Source organism: Epinephelus lanceolatus, chromosome 12, assembly GCF_041903045.1.
Source record: "Epinephelus lanceolatus isolate andai-2023 chromosome 12, ASM4190304v1, whole genome shotgun sequence".
Taxonomy (NCBI): domain Eukaryota; kingdom Metazoa; phylum Chordata; class Actinopteri; order Perciformes; family Serranidae; genus Epinephelus; species Epinephelus lanceolatus.
The window spans coordinates 25,767,189-25,788,197 of record NC_135745.1 but is presented as its reverse complement, the minus strand read 5'-3'; the positions used below and the strand labels follow the sequence as shown (position 1 = coordinate 25,788,197).

Here is a 21,009-nt window from a genome sequence, read left to right as displayed (position 1 = left end):
CCTCTTTTTCGGACCATCCTCTGTAAACCTTAGAGATGGTTGTGTGTGAAAATCCCAGTAGATCAGCAGTTTCTGGCACCAACAACCATGCCACATTCAAAGTCACTTAAATCACCTTTTTTCTTCATTCTGATGCTCAGTTTGAACTTCAGCAGGTCGTCTACATGCCTAAATGCTTTGAGATGCTGCCGCATGATTAGCAGTTGAACAGGTGTACCTAATAAAGTGGCCAGTGAGTGTATACGAAAATATGTCATTTAAATAATAAGAAAAAAATAAACATATATCATCTGTTTCCAATGTCAAGAATGGATTTAAAAGTCTCAAAAATACTACAAATACATTTCTAATCTATTCTTTTCTATTTTACTCTTAGCCCCGCCCCAAGCGCTGTCGTCACGCGCCGGGCAGCCAGTGAGGCGGAGGGAGGGGGTGTTCCGGAGCGGGGACGCAGGCAGCAGCGTCGCAGCGTTACAACAAGAGCGGCTTTCGGGCTTTGTTTTGTGGATGTGAATGAGCTCCATCACCTCCTTCAGAAATGTGGACGGATATAAGGACGCTGCTACTTTTTCATTCCTTACTCCTGAGGCTCCATCTCTCAGAAGGTCAGTTGTGTCTCTTTTTCTCTCTCCTCCCTGCGCGTGAGACGTTAATTTAATAAAACATAAACCGTAGTGTGTGTGTTGTAGTGTGTGTGTGTGTGTGTGTGTGTGTGTGTGTGAGTGAGTGATGGGGCTGTGGAGGTGAGAGATGGGAAGCGCTGCCACCGGTACTCAGTCAGCAGCGCGCCTGAGCTCTTTCTACCAAGAGAGAGAAAGAGGAAAAACACTCCTCTCCATTATGAACACATGAGATTGTGACTTGTTTAATTTAAATGTGTGATGGCTGCGTGGCTGAGTGAATTGCTGTGGGGGTTCAGGGTCTGTCATGTGTTTCCTGTGAGCGTCCATACTGCATCAGAGGTAGTAGCTGTAGTAGCTCACACTGAATCTTTGTCTTCGTGTTGTGAATGATGTCCGGCAGACACGGGGCCTCCTCTGCTGCCGCTGTGTCCCCTCTTCTCCCCGCAACAGCTTTTAATTACGGCGCTGAAGTGGATCAATAAGTGAAAGAAAACGCGGAGCATGACGCTCCCAGCGCCTCAGCCAATTGACCTGAATGAATGCTGAATATCAATTAGGCATTCATTTGCAAATGACAGTTGAACTACAAGCGGTCCCTCCTCCACTATATGATGCGTGTGTTGCTGATCCATCTGGATGCTGCTCACCCTGCTTTCTTTTCCCTCCTCCAGCAACGGATGAGTGTGAGGATGGACAGTTTCAGTGCAACAACAAAAGGTGTATACCGACTATCTGGAGGTGTGACGACGATGACGACTGCTCAGACAACAGTGATGAAGAAAACTGTCGTAAGTGTTAAAACCAGAGGAGAAATTAAGATTGTGATGAGAGGGGTGTTGTGTGGGTGTCACAATAAATAGGAATAACCTTTTGCAATAATATCAAAATGGAACAAAAAAACTTATTAGGTCACTGCAACTCCTCCCACCCTTCCCACCCTTCCCAGTGCCACCCACACACAACAATTAACCCTGTAAAAATGTGCACTAAAAAAATAAAGATCTTACAGAGTCAATCCAGTCGTTTTTTACTTATGATATACACTCACCAGCCACTTTATTAGGTACACCTGGTCAAGACGACCTGCTGAAGTTCAAACCGAGCATCAGAATGGAGAAGAAAGGTAATTTAAGTGACGTGGTTGTTGGTGCCAGACGGGCTGGTCTACTGGGATTTTCACACACAACCATCTAGGGTTTACAGAGGATGGTCCAAAAAAGAGAAAATATCCAGTAAGAGAAAATGCCTTGTTGATGCCAGAGGTCAGAGGAGAATGGCCACACTGGTTCAAGATGATAGAAAGGCAACAGTGACTCAAATAACCACTGGTAACAACCAAGGTCTGCAGAAGCCCATCTCTGAACCAACAACACGTCCAACCTTGAAGCAGATGGGCTACAGCAACAGAAGACCACACCAGGTGCCACTCCTGTCAGCTAACAACAGGAAACTGAGGCTACAGTTCACACAGGCTCACCAAAACTGGACAAGAGAAGATTGGAAAAACGTTGCCTGGTCCGATGAGTCTGGATTTCTGCTGCCACATTCAGATGGTAGGGTCAGAATTTGGTGTAAACAACATGAAAGCATGGATCCATCCTGCCTTGTATCAAGGGTTCAGGCTGGTGGTGGTGTAATGGTGTGGGGGAGATTTTCTTGGCACACTTTGGGCCCCTTAGTACCAACTGAGCATGGTTTAAACACCACAGCCTACCTGAGTATTGTTGCTGACCGTGTCCATCCCTTTATGACCACAGTGTACCCATCTTCTGATGGCTACTTCCAGCAGGATAACGCACCATGTCACAAAGCTCACATCATCTCAAACTGGTTTCTTGAACATGACAATGAGTTCACTGTACTCCAATGGCCTCCACAATCACCAGATCTCAATCCAATAGAGCACCTTTGGGATGTGGTGGAACGGGAGATTCACATCATGGATGTGCAGCCCACAAATCTGCAGCAACTGTGTGATGTCATCATGTCAATATGGACCAAAATCTCTGGGGAATGTTTCCAGCACCTTGTTGAATCTGTGATACCAAGAATTAAGGCAGTTCTGAAGGCAAAAGGGGTCCAACCTGGTAGTAGCAAGGTGTACCTAATAAAGTGGTTGGTGGGTGTATGTTCAAAAAGTTAAAAAACTAATTATATTCATGCCATTAATCTCATCAAGAGACAATACCTGGAACTGCTCCCATGAGCTATCCATTAGAGCTTGACTTAATGGTGTGTTCATGACTGGACTGTGTATTGAAGCTTTATCTTAATGAGCTGTATTTTCCCATAATGTTAACAGTTGTGAACCAAAAAATGCACCCGTATCTCCCCTAGGTCTCCGTCCTCTCATAATTTCGTATTATTTTTATGGTGCATTTGCTATCCTATTAGCATTTTATCTATTTTCCACTCTTTTTTCTTATTATGCAGGGCAGCGCCTTATTTTTAGGAAGACATAAAAGCTTTCAGGGTTTACAAAGAGGCACAAATAAAATCATGTTTTGAGTGGGGATTAGGCGTGTGTGTGCGCCTCAGGCCTGAGTGTGTGCAGGTGATTTCATCCCCGCTGCACCCTATATATAGAAACTCAACAAGCATGCTTTCTTTTTTATAAAAATGAGGGTTGATTGGGTGGAACCATTTTCCAATCATCTTCAAATAAGAAGCTGTCCAGCTGAGAGACAGATTGCGTGGTGCATCGGTCTACTGCACAAAGCTCTGACAGGTATCTTGGACGTGTTGTTCTGCGCGGAAATAATAGAATTCCAGTTTCCTTTCTGACTCCGAGCCAGTGGCCTATATTTTGGAAGGATGCTCGCGCTGAAACCAGTGAAGTTGTGCCAAAGCTGAATCCAAGCCGTGCATGTTTGCCGTGCAGCAATGTTCTTTTGTGTCTGGGTTAATTGTGGCTCGGGAGAAATTCCTGCACCTCCCCACACATGCATACATACTTACTCTGTATTTCTCCTCATACCTCTTTCGCTCTGTCTTTGTTTCTGTCTCCTTCTCCCACACACTCCCACACACACAGACCTGTTGTGTACAGACACCTCATGGTTCCTTTGCGTGTCAGTCTGGAGGTGTTGCCTTTGTTACCCTGTTTCTGAGGCCAGCAGGACGAGTCCGCGGGCATGCCAAAGAAAGCCGGTCATTTGGAGCGTCTTTGCTCTTAAAACATTCATGTGTCACTGCCTCACACACAAACACACACAACCCCCTGATGTTTGGAGGAAATCATTACACTGTCAAGCTTTATTTCCTCAGTATTTCCTTTATGAATGAAATCAGAAATTGCCAGCGAGGTTTTATTACCCCCTGTGTGTTTTCCATCAGGCAGAGCCTCAGACACATTTAGGGTCTGAGTGAAAACACTCCTCCTGAAAGCCTTTTAAGCAGAGACTACTGTCAACACACCGTTTGATGATTATGACAGTCCGGCATTACTTGTCATTATATTAGAGAGTGGCCTTCACCGTGTGTCCATTTCCTTTCCTTGTGTGTGCTGTATCTGCGTGGGCGGGCAGATGAGGCTGGCTGGCCTGCATAGCAGAGTCAGATTTGTCTCTGCACTGGCATCCTCATAGTGCTGATCCACTGTCTGATCTTCACAATTCAACAGCGCTGTGGTTAACATGTGTTTAGGTTTAGGCACAAACAACACTTGGTTATGTTGAGGAAAACACCATGTTTTGGCTCAAAATATCAGCTTTGGGGAGAATAATCTTGGCAGGAAAAGCAATGATGTCTTTGCAAAACAACTGCTTTTTGTAGCAGTAGCCTGATAGGAAAAGCAGTTATGTGTCAATAAAAAAACAACCACTTTTAATGCCACTATCCTGTCAGACAAAGCAGCGACGTCTCTGCAACAAACAATCACTTTTTGTGGCACTATCTCAGCAAGGAAAGCAGTTATGTTTTGTAAAAACGAGTTTTGGCTTAAAATACCAGCTTTGGGAGGCTTAATCCTGGCAGGAAAAGCAGAGATGTCTTTGCAACAAACAGTCACTTTTTGTGGCACTATATCGGCAGTAAAAGCAGTTATATTTCGGTAAAAAAAGAACCGCTTTTTATGCCACTATCCTGGCAGGAAAAGCAATGATGTCTACTCAGTTTTTGTGGCACTAGCACAGCAGGAAAAGCAGTCATGTTTCGGTAAAAAACAATTACTTTTCATGCTACTATCTTGGCAGGAAAAGCAACAATGTCTTGGTAAAAAAACAACCACTTTTCATGCCACTATCCTGTCAGACAAAGCAGCGACATCTCTGCAACAATCACTTTTCATGCCACTATCCCAGCAGGAAAGGCAGCACAAAAACACTTTGCTTTTTGTGGCACTAGCACGGCAGGAAAAGCAGTTATGTTTTGGTAAAAATACCAGCTTTGGGAGGCTTAACCCTAGCAGGAAAAGCAACAATGTCTTTGCAAAACAATCAATTTTTGTGGCACTATCACAGCAGGAAAAGCACTTGCAATTGCATTTTACCGAAACACTTTTCATGCCACTATCCTGTCAGACAAAGCAGCGATATCTCTGCGACAATCACTTTTTGTTGCCATATCTCGGCAGGAAAAGCAGTTTCATTTCGGTTAAAAAAGAATCTCTTTTCATGCCACTATACTGGCAGGAAAAGCAGCGATGTCTCTGTATATGACGACTGCTTTTCATGCCTAGAAAGCAGCTGAAAACAGCAGTTGGTGGCTACAAAACACCCACGTTTGGCGCCTTTCCTCCTGGAACAACAGTGATAAGTTGCTAAAAACACTGCTGGAAGAACGGCGATGGGTCACAACAGAACAACCACGTCTGGTGCCTATAAAGCCACTGGTAACACGTAATTGGCAGCTGCTTTTTTGTGCCTAGAAAAGCTCTTGGAACACAGCAATGACTCCCTACAGCACAGGAGGATTTGTTGTTTGTTGCCCTTGAACAGTGGTCTGCAGCTTGCTAGGCGTTTTGCCTATGTGACACACCATCCACCATCCCTTCCACCCTCCAGTGATAAAGTCAGCTCACATACTAAGTCACTTAAAAACGTTAACATGATACTTATGAAATGTGTGAATGCAGTGTATTTGGGGTTTTCAGAAACCTACAATGCCAGTCTTTTCTGCTAGCGTCTGGCTGCAAGAATAGTAGTTGTTCAACTTTTACCCTGTTTGATTTGGAGACAGGCGTCTCTGCCACACTGTGCAGCTCCGGCGATATTTAATTAATGCGTTCCTATTAAAGTCACTCTCAGGGGTTGCTTCTGTATACTCTTTTTCCATTTCTACATCTGAGGAGGCTAACAGACAGAGGGACAGACAGTGTAGAGCAGTGAAGTGTAAACCTGCACAACATATGCTGCACAGGGGGAGAGTGCTGTAAGGATTTAGCATGTACACACAGCAAATCCTCTGCAGGAATTATACAGTTAGTTTCTTGTTGACTACGAAGTGGTTGAGTTTTTTAATTAAGTTTCTGAGTGGTTGAACGGATGGTCTCGTTTTTTTCTTTATTTTTCTCGTATTCACAATTTGTTATTTTGCAACACAATGCCAAGCCTGAGAGTGCAGTGACTGAATGTGTGCAGCAGACCATGGTTATGAAATATGCTGACAGGAAGAAACCTTTGCTGCAGCTCCTTATTTGTCACGCCAGTGTCGCCTCATTTCCAACCTGACTTGCGCTGAACCTCACAGAACAGGTGTAAATATATTAAAACACTCACAGACTCTTTATGCATCATGATCCTCCTCCATCCTCCGCCCTGTTCCTGCTAACCCCATCCCCCACCAGTCCACCCCCAGACTGCAGCCCATCACCATCCCCCATCATCCAAACTCTATTCCCCGCTGACCAGTCACTCACTGCATGCACCCATACATTCATACATGCATAATTGCACTCATAAGTATGCATGGACACAAGTATGGACCACACGTATGTGAGCAGAAATGCATACATGCATAAACACAAATTCATGCATGCTGATGAGTGCTAAACTTTTCTGACAAATAATTGAAAAGTTGACTCCACATGAATCATAATAGAAACTATATATTGTGTACTGGTTGCGTAACATTTCTGGGTGAGGATGAGATGCAAAGCCCCGCCCCCCTCGTCTGGAGTTGACAGCAGCAGAGGCAACAAAAGATTTATGCCTTGAATTCTCAAAGTCAGATTTGTTCCAACTCTGACATGGAGCCGCTGTTTAATCCTCACCCTGATTATAGCGGCATATCACCCAGTTTCCATCTTCCTGCATTACCTTCAAAGTCCAGCGCGTCTGCTTGACTTTCTTCTCATCCCTGAATGTGATAACGATCTATTTCATCCATGTTCATGAATATAACATCGATACCTGCAGGGCGGCATTTTCACATCGCCACATCGAGCTCAAAGTGTTCTTTTGTTTTCCTCTGAGATGCAGAGTCAACAACAAACTGTGTGCCTCCTCCCTTTGTGTTCTTTTTACCTAATAAATCCGCACAACTCCTTCAGAGGCAAACTCCTTTTTGAGGCTGCTGGCGCTCGTCCACACCTCCTGTAGTCAAAGTTAATTTCTTTATTCCAAAAAAGCCTTTCAATGGATGCAGCCTCCTCTGCTGCAGTTGTTGTCATTGAAGTCCTGCCAACACACAAAGTTTAGGAAATGCACAGTATCCTTCCACCCCTGCTTGATGCTTTATTCAACAGTGTTCGACTCTCACTTGCTTTTTGCTCAGCTTACACCTGACACCAGTTGCGGAAAGAGTACAAACATGAGTGTAGATTCAGTGTGCAGGTATGTTTTATTTATGTTGTGGTCTGTTATTCGGATCCTCTCTACTTTTTTGCTCAGTCTGTAAATTGAACACATTATTTAAAATTAGTTTTGGCTTCCAACCATATTATTGCTTTTCTTTAGAGCTTTTTGTATGTTCCTGTGAAGAAAAGGCACCGTGGCCCTTCTGAGTGCTTCATCTCTTGACAATAGTCACAATTGCTCACCGGCTTGATCTTCGAAATCCCATCATTTTCTCTAAAAGGCTTCAGGTGTTGCATTGGATACAGCCGATCATTGAGAAACAAGTTATTCAATGGTAACTGAAAGTAAGTGGGCCTCACATTGTGAGATTTGCTTTTTGTGTTGCTTATCCTCTCCATTTGATTTTTTTCTACCACCTTCTCTTTCTTCAAGTAAGATAAAAGGCTTTGCTGTCAGATATCTCTTCAAGACCCTTAAATGCTCACTTATAGTTATATCTTGTTACCTGTGCCTCTCTTTATCTGTTTAAACATGACAGTTAATCCCCAAATCAGAAATACTTATTTTTCCTTTTACCTGTAGTGCTGCTTATCAATCTGTCTTATCAATCTTGTTTTGGTGTGAGTTGCAGAGTGTTGGAGATATCGGCCATAGAGATGTCTGCCTTCTCTCCAATATAATGGAACTAGATAGTACACGGCTTGTGGTGCTCAGAGCGCCAAAAAAATACATTACAAGATACTATTTTCTTTGTACTGAACTACACCTGCCAACCCTATCACCATGCAGAGGGAAAAGTCTACACATGAACGAGAGGCTTGTGCTCGTGACAACGCGAGATGTGAACATTAATGGCGTTCTCCTTGACTGAAGCAGGATTTATACTTGTGTGTCAGCTCTATGCAGAGCAGACGTTGTGAGCATTTATACTTGTGCAGTTTCTGTGTCACTGTGCAGTTACACCTCCAAAACACTGGTCGGCATCTGAGTTTCTGTGAAGTGTTGTGAAAGTTAGTTGATTTATTTTTATGTTCATGTACAAAACACACTCAAAACACACATTAAACATATATTAAACATGGCTTAATAGAGACAATTTCAAACTAAAGTACACAAATCAGCTTCACTATAACTCGCAGCATTCACACAAAGCACTTGTCTTTATCTGGACACATTTTCCCCACAAATACAACATGCTAATGTTATTAGCACAAGCGTATGGCATTTTACATTGTATAAATTAGCATAACAGCTAGCGGACTTTTCGTCCACTAATATGAAGCCAGGGACAACAGCAACATTTAACAAAGGTAACGTTAAAAAATTTGGCCCATCTTATACTAAACGCGAACAAATACAACATGCTAACGTTATTAGCACAGGCCTACGGCAGTTGACATTGTATGAATTAGCCTAGTGGCTAGTGGACTATTCCACTACCCATATGAAGCCATGATAAATCACACATAAGACATAAGATGCTAATTTGTGGAGGCTTTATTGTTTTCACAATGTATTGTTTCTTATTTTGTGCATTTAAATAAAAGCTTTGTTTCCAGTGTGGGAAATGGTTTCAGCTTACAGAAACAGACAGGAGATCTGCGTTGCTGCGACGTGTAGTTACATCTCTGGGGAGGTGCACATGAGGCTAGTTTGATTCGATGCAGAAGTTTAAATTCCACATGAGCTGTAATGTTAGTTAGCTCAGTGGTGCTAGGTGAGCTAGCAGTGGATGCACTCTTCCTTCTGCATGGTGATACGATTGGTGGGTGTAGTTCAGTAGAAAGAAAATAGTTCCTACATGAAACTGCTCACAACAAGGTTTCTGGATTATCTTGAGTAACCAAGTAATGATTTCTGGAAAGAGACATTGACGTTGAGTTTTTCAAATGTATTTTGTTTTTGGCGCTTTGAGCACCACAAGCTGAGTGCCATCTAGTTCCATTATGTTGGAGAGAAGGCAGACATCTCTACAACTGATATCTCCAACACTCTGCAACTCACACTAAAACAATCGAGATGGAGAAATAGCACTACAGGTAAGAGGAAAAATATGTTGGGTTTTTTGGGGGGGTGAACTGTCCCTTTAAACATACCTATTTAGAACCAATTTGGCCCCATTACCATCAACAATATAGCTGCTATCTCTCCTCTCCTCTCCTCTCCTCTCCTCTCCTCTCCTCTCCTCTCCTCTCCTCTCGCCAACAGAATCTAACAAAAACTAAATCCTGAGCTGCTGCAGCATTGTGCCTCTGTTCCCTTTGGCACTGAGGGGCGACAGGAGCACAAACACTTCCAGTCAGCTCTACTTTTGAGTACTCATGGCTCTGTTGTTGTCGTTGTTGTTTGTAAGTTCTCCTCACTGTGTGGACACTTCCCGGCCAGGCTCGTTGACAGCAGTATTTCATAAAATGTGAAGTTATGTCATCTGTTTGTACACGAGGAAGCAGTTCGGCCAACTACTGAGCTCTACTTGTGAATGCGGAAGAATAACACGCGACGTTCAGCTCCGTGTCGTAGAGGTTTCAGGGAGAAGAGAGAGACCCATCATATTGTGTTTTTGACTTATCAGTGTTGAAAACATGTCTCGGTTTGTGTGAATGTATTTTCCCCCCACAGTCTTTGCCTCCGCTTGTCAGTGCTGTGTGAAGGGATACGTCTGACAGCGTAGAAGTGAGGCGTTGTTGATGAGCTGTAAAAACAAAGAGAGTGGGTAGAAAGTGATAGAAAGTGGGGAAAGAAATCATTCTGACCTGCAGGGTGAGTCGGCAAGGATGTTTGTGTTCCTATCAAATTCTCTCCATAATCTCCACGGCTGTTGACAACTGTTACACAGCATGGAGGGGATTACGCCTTTATCTCTCCATGCAATGAGGCATGTTTTCCATTGGGTCTGTGGTCAATTTATGTTCTGTTTACTCACTCACTTGCAGTTCACATCATCATGATAGAGCCCTAATTAGTGTAACAACTTTAATAGTCTGGATAAAGCAAACTTTTTAACGGCAAATATTGTTGAGTTCATGAAAGTCAAATTGACCTCTATCTAATTATCTGTACCTTTTAATCTTTTTTATTTAAGCAAGAAGCTCTGAAAGAGCGTGTTTATAGTGAGGGTCGTAAAGTCGAGCTGAAATTTGAATTCCTCTCACGTTTGGTGTAATTAAATATAAGCTATGATGAAACCACAGCTATTGGACACATTTTTTGAAAGGGGATAAAATCATTATTGGATATATTTGAGGAAACCGCTTCTGAGCTTCCAGCCTCCTAGATGGTGTTTTCCCTGGCAGCAGTTAACTGATGATTTAGAGTCGGCATGGGCTGGAGCACGTCACAGCCCCATTTAACCTACAGACACTGATACCAGGGGCATAAATGTAGACATTGCAGGCAGTGCAGTGCAGGTAGCGTGTTGGCCAGAGAACAGGCTCTTGTAGCTCTCACCTTAGAAATACACCCATGTTCAAAGAAGAACTTGTGTTAAATAAAAAAGTGGGGCCAACTGCTGTATATGCCATCGTAAAGGCAAACCCATCTCCATCTTGGCTTCTTTTTTCTTGTGAAAGATTCAGTAGCAAGCCTTTCTACAATAAAAAAAACATAATACTTAAAACTATAAAAAATATTCAGTGATTTGAATAATTTCTTATTTTATTTGGTATTTTTTGTTATACAGATGATGTGCTGATGATTTCTGGGTAATATGTAAACCAAACACAGAAAGTAAGGACATTCATGTTTGGTAGATTATTTCTTTGCTGCTAACCATTATTTTCATTGTTGACTTCGATTAGTCAACTAATCAGATGTATCGAAAAATGTTGAAAAATGTCGGTCTGTCTCTCCCAAACCCCGAAATTATGTCATCTAATTTCGAACTCACGCCGAAGGGTTTTAGTTCACTGTCATGGGAGAGTGTGTAAAGCTGCCAATATCTGAACGTAAGAAGCTGCAATAAGAGTATTTTGGGTTACTTTTATAATACTTTTCTATGACAAATGACTCAAACCGATTAGTCGACTACTTATATAGTCACCGATTATTTTAATAGTCGATTAGTCATCGATTAGTCGACTAATCGTTTCAGCCCTAGTTGGAAAGCCTGTTTATTTCCCTTTTAAATGGTGCTACATTTGTAAGGAACATGCATTTGTGGGATGAGCAGCAGAGCTGAGTATGTGGGTTGCGCCCATGAAAAATTTGCCAGATTTTGCTGTTGAGTCTTGTTTGTTGTTGTTTGGTGGATTGGATGATTGAAATCTGAAGAAACAAGACATATTGGCAATTTAACAATTCATTCATTTAACAAACAGGAGCCTCCGTAGCGTGTTGAAGAACCATACACAGCCACAACAGCCTGGCACCTTCTCCTCATGCTGGTCACCAGCCTGGTCACACACTGCTGCGGGATGCGTTGAAGTACAACAGAATGAACAGACAAAAGCGATGATGAGTTTTATTCATTAAGGATATTTTAAGATTTTTTTCACATTCCAGTTTGAACAGACACATATTAAAAGTTTATCACTGTGACTACATTATTATGCTATTATATTGTCATTGTATCAGTGGCATAAAACATACTTAAAATGACTTATGTTGTTTAGCGAAATTCTGAGAATTTATCCTCCAATAAAAGTAAATATTGTGACAAGGCATTATCACTTCAATAACAAAACAAATAAAACATTCATTTCTTCTCTTTGGTAATTACGATTTCTACCAAATAAATCCAAGTGAAAACAAACAAGAAGGTTATATATACAGATTTCTTGTCAATGAATTTTGATCAGAGCTTGATGAGTTAGTTGGGCAGTGTACCCTATTTCTTCAAGATGTACACAAGAAACCATGTCATTTAGCCATTTTGTAAAGCAAGGAGGAGAAGCTGATTTCCATTCTCACAAAATAATCCTTTTTTGCTATGACTATACAAAACATAAGAGCTCGTTGTAATGCAGGGGAAAGAGTCAAAGAGTAAAAAGAACAGCCCAGTATCACAGTGAGACAGTCAAGGACTAACTGTTTGCTTTGTATGTTACTCTCTTTTAACCTATACTTCATAGTTAGCTAAATGCTAATGTAGCATGTTCTCCAGGGCTTCCACTTCCAGTCTAAGGAGCATGGGGGGCTGATCATGGACTGACGTGTGGGCAAATCATGTAGCTGCTCCAGCTGCAGCTATACCATGGGTGTCAAACATATGGCCCGTGGGCCAAAGAGTCCATTGTGGCCCACTAGATGACTAGACTAAGAGGTGCCAGGCTTCAGGAGCAAGTTAAACAATACCTACTTCAGATAAAATTCTGCTTCAGAGGCTTGTCCACCCTGACCAGGATACAGTTCTCTGATACAGCAATGAGTACTTATTGTGACCATGTTGTGACATACTGTTGAATTTGCACTTATTTTTCTTGAGACATCTCAGGCTGTTGATCTGTTTTGTAAAAGGATGGACGTCTACAGAATGAACTTGTAATTCTTTACACAAAAAAGGGGAATATTGGAGCTTATGGTACTATATGTGTATTTTATTGTGCAATGGTTTTATTGGTGCGGCCCATCAAATTGGACTGTATGTGGCCCATGAACTTAAATGAGTTTGACACCCCTGATCTATACCTTCTTGCTCTAGTTGCTCTAACTTCCAGGGAAACCCAGAAAAAGCACCAAATGATGTGTCACTGAAAAACATTACATTTCACAGTATTTTACTCACTGACAGTAAGACAGCATTGTTCTGCCTCACAACTGATTTTTATTAATTGCATGCAATTTGAGACCTAATTTATTGATATTTTTCAATAATGATTATGTGTGCAGTTAGAAAGTGTGTCACAATTTACATATTGCACATTCAAACAAGATGCACAGCGCATGTAAGTAACAAAGCAACAAAAAGCACCTTACCATTAAGCAGTAAATGTGGTGAGTAATAGTGCTCTTGTCCAATACTAATCAAGTATTAATCAGGTTTAAATCAGCTCCCAGTCTGATCGCTAGACAGTGACTAGACGTTTTCTCCCTGGATGCACTTTGTGCATTTGTTGGCATCCGGTGTCTAAAACTCTCAGAGGCCATTGCTCTGTTACAGCCTCTATCTAGTCCCCATCCACATGTGTGTAACTGTGTTTGTTTTTGTTTGCCCGGTCGCTGGCCCTACTGGCCTACTGCCCCGCGTCTGCGTGTCTCAAAGCCGGCTTGCCCAAAGTGATCATTAAGAAGTCTGCAATTGAGCTATTATCTCAGATTAGTGCAAAGATGCTAAGAGAGAGAGGATGAGCTAGAGAGGGGGAGAGGGATTAATGTGGGGATATAAAACATCACTCAGCCTCAACCTCTTGCCCTCACTCGTCATGTATTTATGCCCCATTCCACTCGGTTTTTAGTGCTCAGCACCTAAAAGAAAGCACTCATTTGCATAATTTTAAACACAACACCACCCAGAAATCTCATTTTGAAGGAAAAAGAGCACGTGCCTCTGGAGACACTCTCAGCGATGTGAGCTGCCTCATGAAAAATGCTGTTTCAGTCCAGTTGAATCATTGAAAGTGTGCCATGGTATTATTAAAACAACAGCATAAACTGTAAATCTGTTCAAAACACTGGTTTTTAAACTGAATAATCCTCTGTGAGGTTCAACACTGCTGTCTGGTCTTCAACTTTTATGGTTTTAAGTCAACTAAGACTTCATTGTGGCTTCATTTAAATCATGTTGTTTAAAAGCTGTCACGAACCCAAGAGGTTTCAAGTGCCAGAGTTTGTGTCACACGCCTCTTGACTAAGTGGATCACTCATATTTCCCCTTTATGTTCCTTTCTTGCATAGTCAGAGCTTCCTTGATTGTCAATTAATGCTGCAAAATGTGTTCCCTCAGCAGCACAATGGTGCTTAAAACAATATTAAATGTCAAGTAAAAAATAGAGGTTGCAGACGTCATGCATTCAATTCATTCAAATGTTCACAACACCTGACAGTTTTAAAATTGTGAAAATGAGGACAGTCTGTGTATGCATCTAGTGAAATGTTTTTTTAATGTGTTGAGAGATGAGCTAGTTTTGAACCCAGGTCAGCTTAAACACTAGTAAATAACAAGTAAAAAATAAAAATTGTGAGAAAGCCCTCACAAGGCCCTGGCTACTTCCTGAACCTTCAATAATTGAGAAGTGGATAGATATTGTAAATGATAGTTACAAAAAAGTTGTGCTGATGTTCAACATTACCTGGGCATCCTTGCAATGTCAAAATATAATCAAAAAATAAACTAACCTTGACCCACGCAAGACTCAAACCTCGGTCTCCTGGGTGAAAGTCCTATGCTTTATTCTTTCATTTCATTCAGGAGAGACAGGAGAATGAAGTAAAGATTATATTTAATACAGTGTTAAGAGTACTTTGTGCTGATTAAGATTTAACAGAAGTCTTTGGTGCTTGGACACCAGAGGGAGAAATTTTGTGATTGAGGGACATCTGAGCGGCAAGAAGATAAATCCCTCCACATGGAGTCCAGACACTGGTGGTGGCGGTGGCTGCTGACTCTGAGGCTGCGGATGAAGCTGATGAATCTGTAAAGACTAGGTGGTGATGGGGAGGTGGAGGGTGCACATGACTGCAGCAGAAAAGGAGGTGGAGTGGACATCACATTTGAACATGCTGTCTGATCACAACATTTTACAACCATAAATGAATTGTCAATAAAATGTTACATGGATTTGCTTTTTTCATTGTGATAATTCGAGGGTCTGAATTGACCATTAGTGGACGCGGAAACAAAGTCACCATCTGGATGTATGTCTGTCTGCATCTAGTATTTTTTTAACCAGTTGAGAGATGAGGTAGTTTCAATATCCCACCTATCAGTTTACACGAATGTGTCTCAGATGAAGTGATGCTGCTACGCATGGCTATAGTTTTTGTAACAGTTAGTCAGTGGCGGCAGTGAAATGAACCCAGGTTGGCTCGAAAATCGATAACACACATGCTGGATGTTTGAGAGAAGCTGCCTGCGCTGTGAACCAAGGCCTTGAGGCCACAGGCATCCAGGCACACAGCGCCTTTCATCTAGAATCACTGTCAAAAAAAAAAACAGACCCACAAGGGAGGATGTTGGCACACATTGCAACTGTAGCCCTTTGCAACTTGTGATTCATTTTTGTGAAAAATGTCACTTCATGTGACTCAACAGGCATGCTTGTGAATCTTTGCTGACAGCTCCAGGGATGTCGGGATTGGCTGAGTGTTGCTGTGAGTCTCACTTTATTTTGATTTATCTGTTTGTGGATGAGTACACACACTCATCACAGACCTACAGAGGACATTATGCCACTCTGAAGTCAAGCCAGGGTAACAGAGAGCGTCAGCAGCGCGCATGGTAGTGAATTGGAATGATGAGCAAATGGCTGTGACACAGCACCCACAGCCCTCAGTCTCTTTCTTTTTATTGATGATTCAGTATAGCTGGATGAATTATGGCTGTCACCTCCACTCATTTGAGTAGTAACAATCGCCTCCTCTTGCACAGCTATACAGACTGACTCATTGCGTCGCCACCATCACAATGTTAAAGCTTTGCATGCAGGCCGTCACAACCTTGAAATCTTTCCACCTGCCTACATGTCTCGGCCATCAACGCACCCATCAGAGCCATTATGCCTGGCTAGACATGAACTGTGCCTAATGTGCTCCTTTATAAAGGACCATGGAGGCGTAAAGACAAACGGACTAAATAATGGTCATCTACTGTAAATGCAGTTATAGTTAGTGCTTGGCTGGATTGAATAATTCTATATAATCAGTCTTCAATACAAACTTCATCTTTAGTGCTACAAGTGCGAGGGGGTGGCGGTAGTTCAGTCCATAGCGACTTGGCTTGGGAACCAGGCGGTCGCAGGCTCAGGTATTCTTGATTTCCAGTTATGGTGGGATACAGTTATTATTGTGAAAGGAAAGTTTATTGAATTTTACCAAAACCTGTCATGGGACTGAAACATTTTTGACTCAGCAGGATAAACAGTTGTGTGCTGACAGACACTGGCAGTATAACTGGAGTGATCACCCTGATGCTGCCCACTCCTGTGTGAAAGTGAAGAAACATTGGAAAGATCAATAGACGTATATGTTCAGCTGTCATTCTGTATTTTGTTCATTAGCTCAGCTGCTTGTTTTGGAGCATTGGCTAAATGTGGGGGCAAAAAATCTTCTGAAGGTTTTTAGTCACTGTAGGAGAAAAGCCGAATTAGTGTCTCTTCCCTGTCAGGCAATGATTTGTGATTCATTTTCTGAAAAGATCCTGCATTTATGAGCTAAACCTTAAAGTTAAATGGGGATTAAATTGTGTCAAACATTGCATTACCTGAATAATGATAGCAAATAAGAATCAGCCGTAGACTAATTTACCTAGCTGTAGATTGAAGTGTGAGAAGCTTTGAATCCAACAATCAAATCATGTCTCCGCAAAACCAGCCTCCAATTAGTGAAGGAACATTTTTACATGGGCTCATCAAATGTGTCAAATGCATCAAATGTCTAGACTATAGACTAACCATCCCTCACACTCTGCTCCGTGTAGATCTGTACAAAGAAAAATGTGACACTTTATGTCTGAATGAATATAATGTAACAGACTGACACAATTTAATGGCTGTGTGTAGAGCGCAGAGCAGAGCCGAAGAGCAGCCTTTTCACATTCTTCTGCAGGCCTATTTTACATCAAAGTGTCTTTTTTTTTTTAGCAAGACACTTTCATTCTTCTAAACTTTGGGTTTTAAAACAGCAGCCAGCCACCATTTGTCTTCTTTCTTTTATTTGAAATGTTCAGTCATGTATTAATGCACATATTGCATGAAATGGGTTGTTCATGAACGAAAGGGAATGATATTATCAGACTTTTTTAAAGGTTTGAAAACTTGCCCAGTTTTGTCACAATTTCAGAAACAAAGAAAATGACAAATCTTCCAAATGCTGTCGCTAGAACTTGATTTCAAGTTAAAAATTAAATGTCTTTTTCCATAATTTTAAACTTCAACAGGGCTCGACAGTAACAGTTTCCAGGTTCTCATTGCCTGTCATTTTGAGAATTTAGCAACCAGTTCTTGGCCTTTAGTTACCATCAGTGGCAACCACTGTTAAACATGTAAAAAAACAGGGACAGCTGAGGGATTAGAGGAGCAGCTGCTGCAGAGGCAAGTGAAAACAAACCTTTAGAGTCAGCACTGGACAGTGGGGTGCGCAGTTTTCATGGAAACACAGCCGGTTTGATCAAAAATAGATTGGAAAATTGATGGACAACACAAAGATGAGAGTGAAAGTGTGAAAGGTTAAGTTTCACATTTACTGCCCCTGGTGTTCTGCTGCTTTGTCTGTGCCCAGAGTACCTTCTGCACTCCCACAGTGCAGTGGTCTAAATAACATCAACACAACAGTAAATACATTCCAACATTGCAATTAGTGGCCCAACTCCTAACAAAGAAAACCATATGTGCTGGCAAATGCAAATATGATAGCTATCACATATGGCCATCACGGTAGCAAAGCAAATTAAGTTGTTTTACTGTGGGGTGAAAAGATTCAAATGAAAAAACAAAGAGTTAATTTGTGAAGTTTCAGGAGACAAAGTATGCTCTTACCTTTGAGCCTGACAGAAATTATACTGCAAAGCATGTACAACGTGCACCTTGATATAAGACACATCGAGTTCAGTGCTCAACTGATCGCGCTTAAGATTCAGATTCTGTATAGTATCAAATAAAACATGAACTACAAAGAATGTTGTTGAGTTACTGTAGTAATGCTTTTATTCTTTTATGTGAGATTTTCATTATTAAGCTGAAGCTGAACGCCTCTTTCTAACTATGGTGGATGGAGTGTGAAAAGTGTCCATATAGACTATGAGCCACAACAAAATTCAGGGAGAGCATGAGCAATGGTTAGCTGTTTTTTTTCCCTTTATATGCCTGTGTGTCCCTTTGGATCATTCTGTGTCTCCTATCTCAATGCGATGGTTTTTGCAGGTCCAAACACTGCACAGGCGGAGCTCTCTATGAGTTCTATTTTTCCTCAGTAGCAGTTTGTGACTCGCATGGCTGATAATTGATCTGTTGATCCATTTGCAGCTTATCAGATCAGATTGGTGGATGAGAGGAGCAGCTGCTGTGAGTGAATGCAAACTTTTAAACCTAGAAAAAAGAGTGGTTAAAGGTGCTTTCAGACCTAGGGTTGTCTCACTTTGGTCTGAACCAGGGACTAATTATGTTACAAAGTTGCATAATTGCCTAGAGTTGGTTCGTGTTCTCACGGCAGCATTTACAAGCTGACCAGATCAAATGCCTTGTGTGAGAAAGCTGCTCTTGATTGGTCAGAATTTCCATGTGGGAAAAATCCAGGAAGTAAACCAAACGTTGAAGAAGAGTACACTTGCAAGATAAATGTGACACTTTCTAATGTCACAATGGAGGGACAACTATGCAGGTTGATTTTAGCGCTGGTCATCGTGGACTATATTGCTGTCATTGTTCATTTTAGTCAAACCATACAGTTTGAAAACGAGGCGCGGCTCCAACTAGAAGACAATGTTTTGATGCATTGGATGTGCTGAATGTGCATATTAAGGCAGTACAGGAGGAGGTGCACATTAATAATCCTCCAGGACTGTAACATGCTCATGTTTAACCCAAACAATGTGTCACGTGACTGCAGTTGGTTCAGATCGAGGCCTGAATACGCTCTCACCACAAACGAACAGCGCCAGAGTTCATTTGTAACCGGACCAAGACCTCCTCTTCAAGAAGGTCTCGGTCTGGTTGTTTTGGTGCACACCTGAGTGTGATTGCTGTGTTCACACCTGCCCAAAAGAATCACACTTAGGGGGCAAATGAAGTTGAGTTCATTGAACCGAACTAAACAGGGCAGGTGTGAAAGCCCCCTAAGTATCACTTTCATTGGTCCTGAATTTCCACCGCTCCATCTCAGAGTACGCTCTGGTCTCCGACAGTGTGGTGCTATAGTAACCAAATGGTAGATATACATTCCAGTAGTGCTTCTAATGGTCCAGCTCCAAAAATAGAAAATGTATTTGTGGCGGCAGATGTTTTAATCATGGCGGGCTGCCACAAATAAATAAATGTGTGGGACACCCTGCTGTTTGCTGATGCATGGAGCAGGTTAGGACGTCTTCATAGGGAAATACTGAAATCTGATGTTCACTTGCATGTGTCCAGTTAGGAAGAGGTGTGTCTGCATAGTATCTTACTCAAAATATAAAGCGACTGAAAATGGTAACAGTATTCTCAGTTTTGGCAACCAAAAGCGGACGCCTGGTTGCCAGCCTGGTAACCATTTCTGAAAGTTAGCGTTGAGCCCTGTTTAATCACAGTGTAATATGGAGCTTTTTATAAATTTCAGCTGTCCCTTCAAGGGAAAAGCAGATCTCATATCAGTAAAAGGTCAGCTATGACTGTTTTAATTTAGAAAGCTTATATTTAAATCATAGGCTATATAAGAATTTAATGCCTATTCAAGATTCACCCTGACCATGTGCGTTAACACCAAAGTTGTAGCTCAGTACTTCGGGAGAAGTTTGCTTGAAAGTGGTGGAAATCTGCTGCTGATAGAAAGCAGAGTAGTGAGAAATGTTAGCTGACAGATGGTTTCTCAGAGTTGTGCCTGACCTCATGTGCTTTCGGGAGGCATATTGTGATCAAAGCTCAGCAGCTAAGCTCTGCCTAGAGATAGATGTGTTTTAAATGCATAGCCATCGGCCACTTGCATGAGCACACACAAATATGTATGCACACAGGCACGCACAGTCGCGTACAGGCCTGACATTGAAAGATACTCATGGAATAGCTTGATGTACACTCATACACAACAAGGGTGTTGGGTGTGTTATTGGTTTGCGCGCACCTATCCTGCACAGACAATGATGTAATCTCTTGTGACACGGATCGCCAGAGAAAGAAGAACAAGAGCGATGGAGGGTGGAGAAAAATAAAAGTAGAGGAAGAGGAGGAGGTAGAGGCGAGCCGGAGGGGTGTTGTTGTGGAGCGGGGATGAGGAGTGCTGCAGTGTCATTGATTTTAGAGTGGTTGTTTTGCAGTGTTATTGTTGTGATGCAGATCAGATAAGGAGTAGTGGATAAGACAGACAGCTCATTAAAAAATCACCTGTAGTCTCTCCTTCAGAAAGGTCAAAGTTGAGGGTGTGCTTTTTGTCTTACGCTGCAAAATCTGGATGTGATCATGTATGTCGTGAATAGAAAGAGTAACTACGGAGAAACAGGGAAAACAGCCACCGCAGCAAACTAAAGTAAACAAGACAGCAGTACAGATGAAACCTTTACTCGAGCCCGAGTACAAAATTGAAACCAATGGTGCTTGTTTGGTTTGAATGAAGACAAGCAGGGCATCTTTATGGGAGGCTCCAACTCGCTGCAGAACATCTGCTCTTTCTGTCACACAGACTGACTGCTGGGAACACCTGGCATATGTGCAGCGTCCCTGCTCTACTTACAATGCTGTTTGAAGTACATTTTCTGTATTTAACCAACAGCCAGAATGGTAGCAGGTCGTCCTTTATAAACTACATTTGTAAATTCAGTCTTCACAAAAAAAGACATAATTTGGAACTTAAAAAAGATATTATTTGTTGCA

The 21,009-nt window shown here is 41.9% G+C and overlaps 1 protein-coding gene across 3 annotated transcripts in view; it reads left to right on the top strand.

The window, feature by feature from the left end:
- The first annotated feature begins 444 nt into the window (after window positions 1-444).
- LOC117272206 (low-density lipoprotein receptor-related protein 8-like) overlaps window positions 445-21,009 on the top strand; it is a 195,592-nt gene continuing 175,027 nt past the window's right edge. For all 3 annotated transcript variants that reach the window (XM_033650997.2, XM_033650998.2, XM_033650996.2), the window contains exons 1-2: window positions 445-605; window positions 1,295-1,411. In XM_033650997.2, the coding sequence (XP_033506888.1) occupies window positions 539-605; window positions 1,295-1,411 (184 nt within the window). In that variant the 5' untranslated portion in view covers window positions 445-538. The remainder of the gene's footprint in view (window positions 606-1,294; window positions 1,412-21,009) is intronic.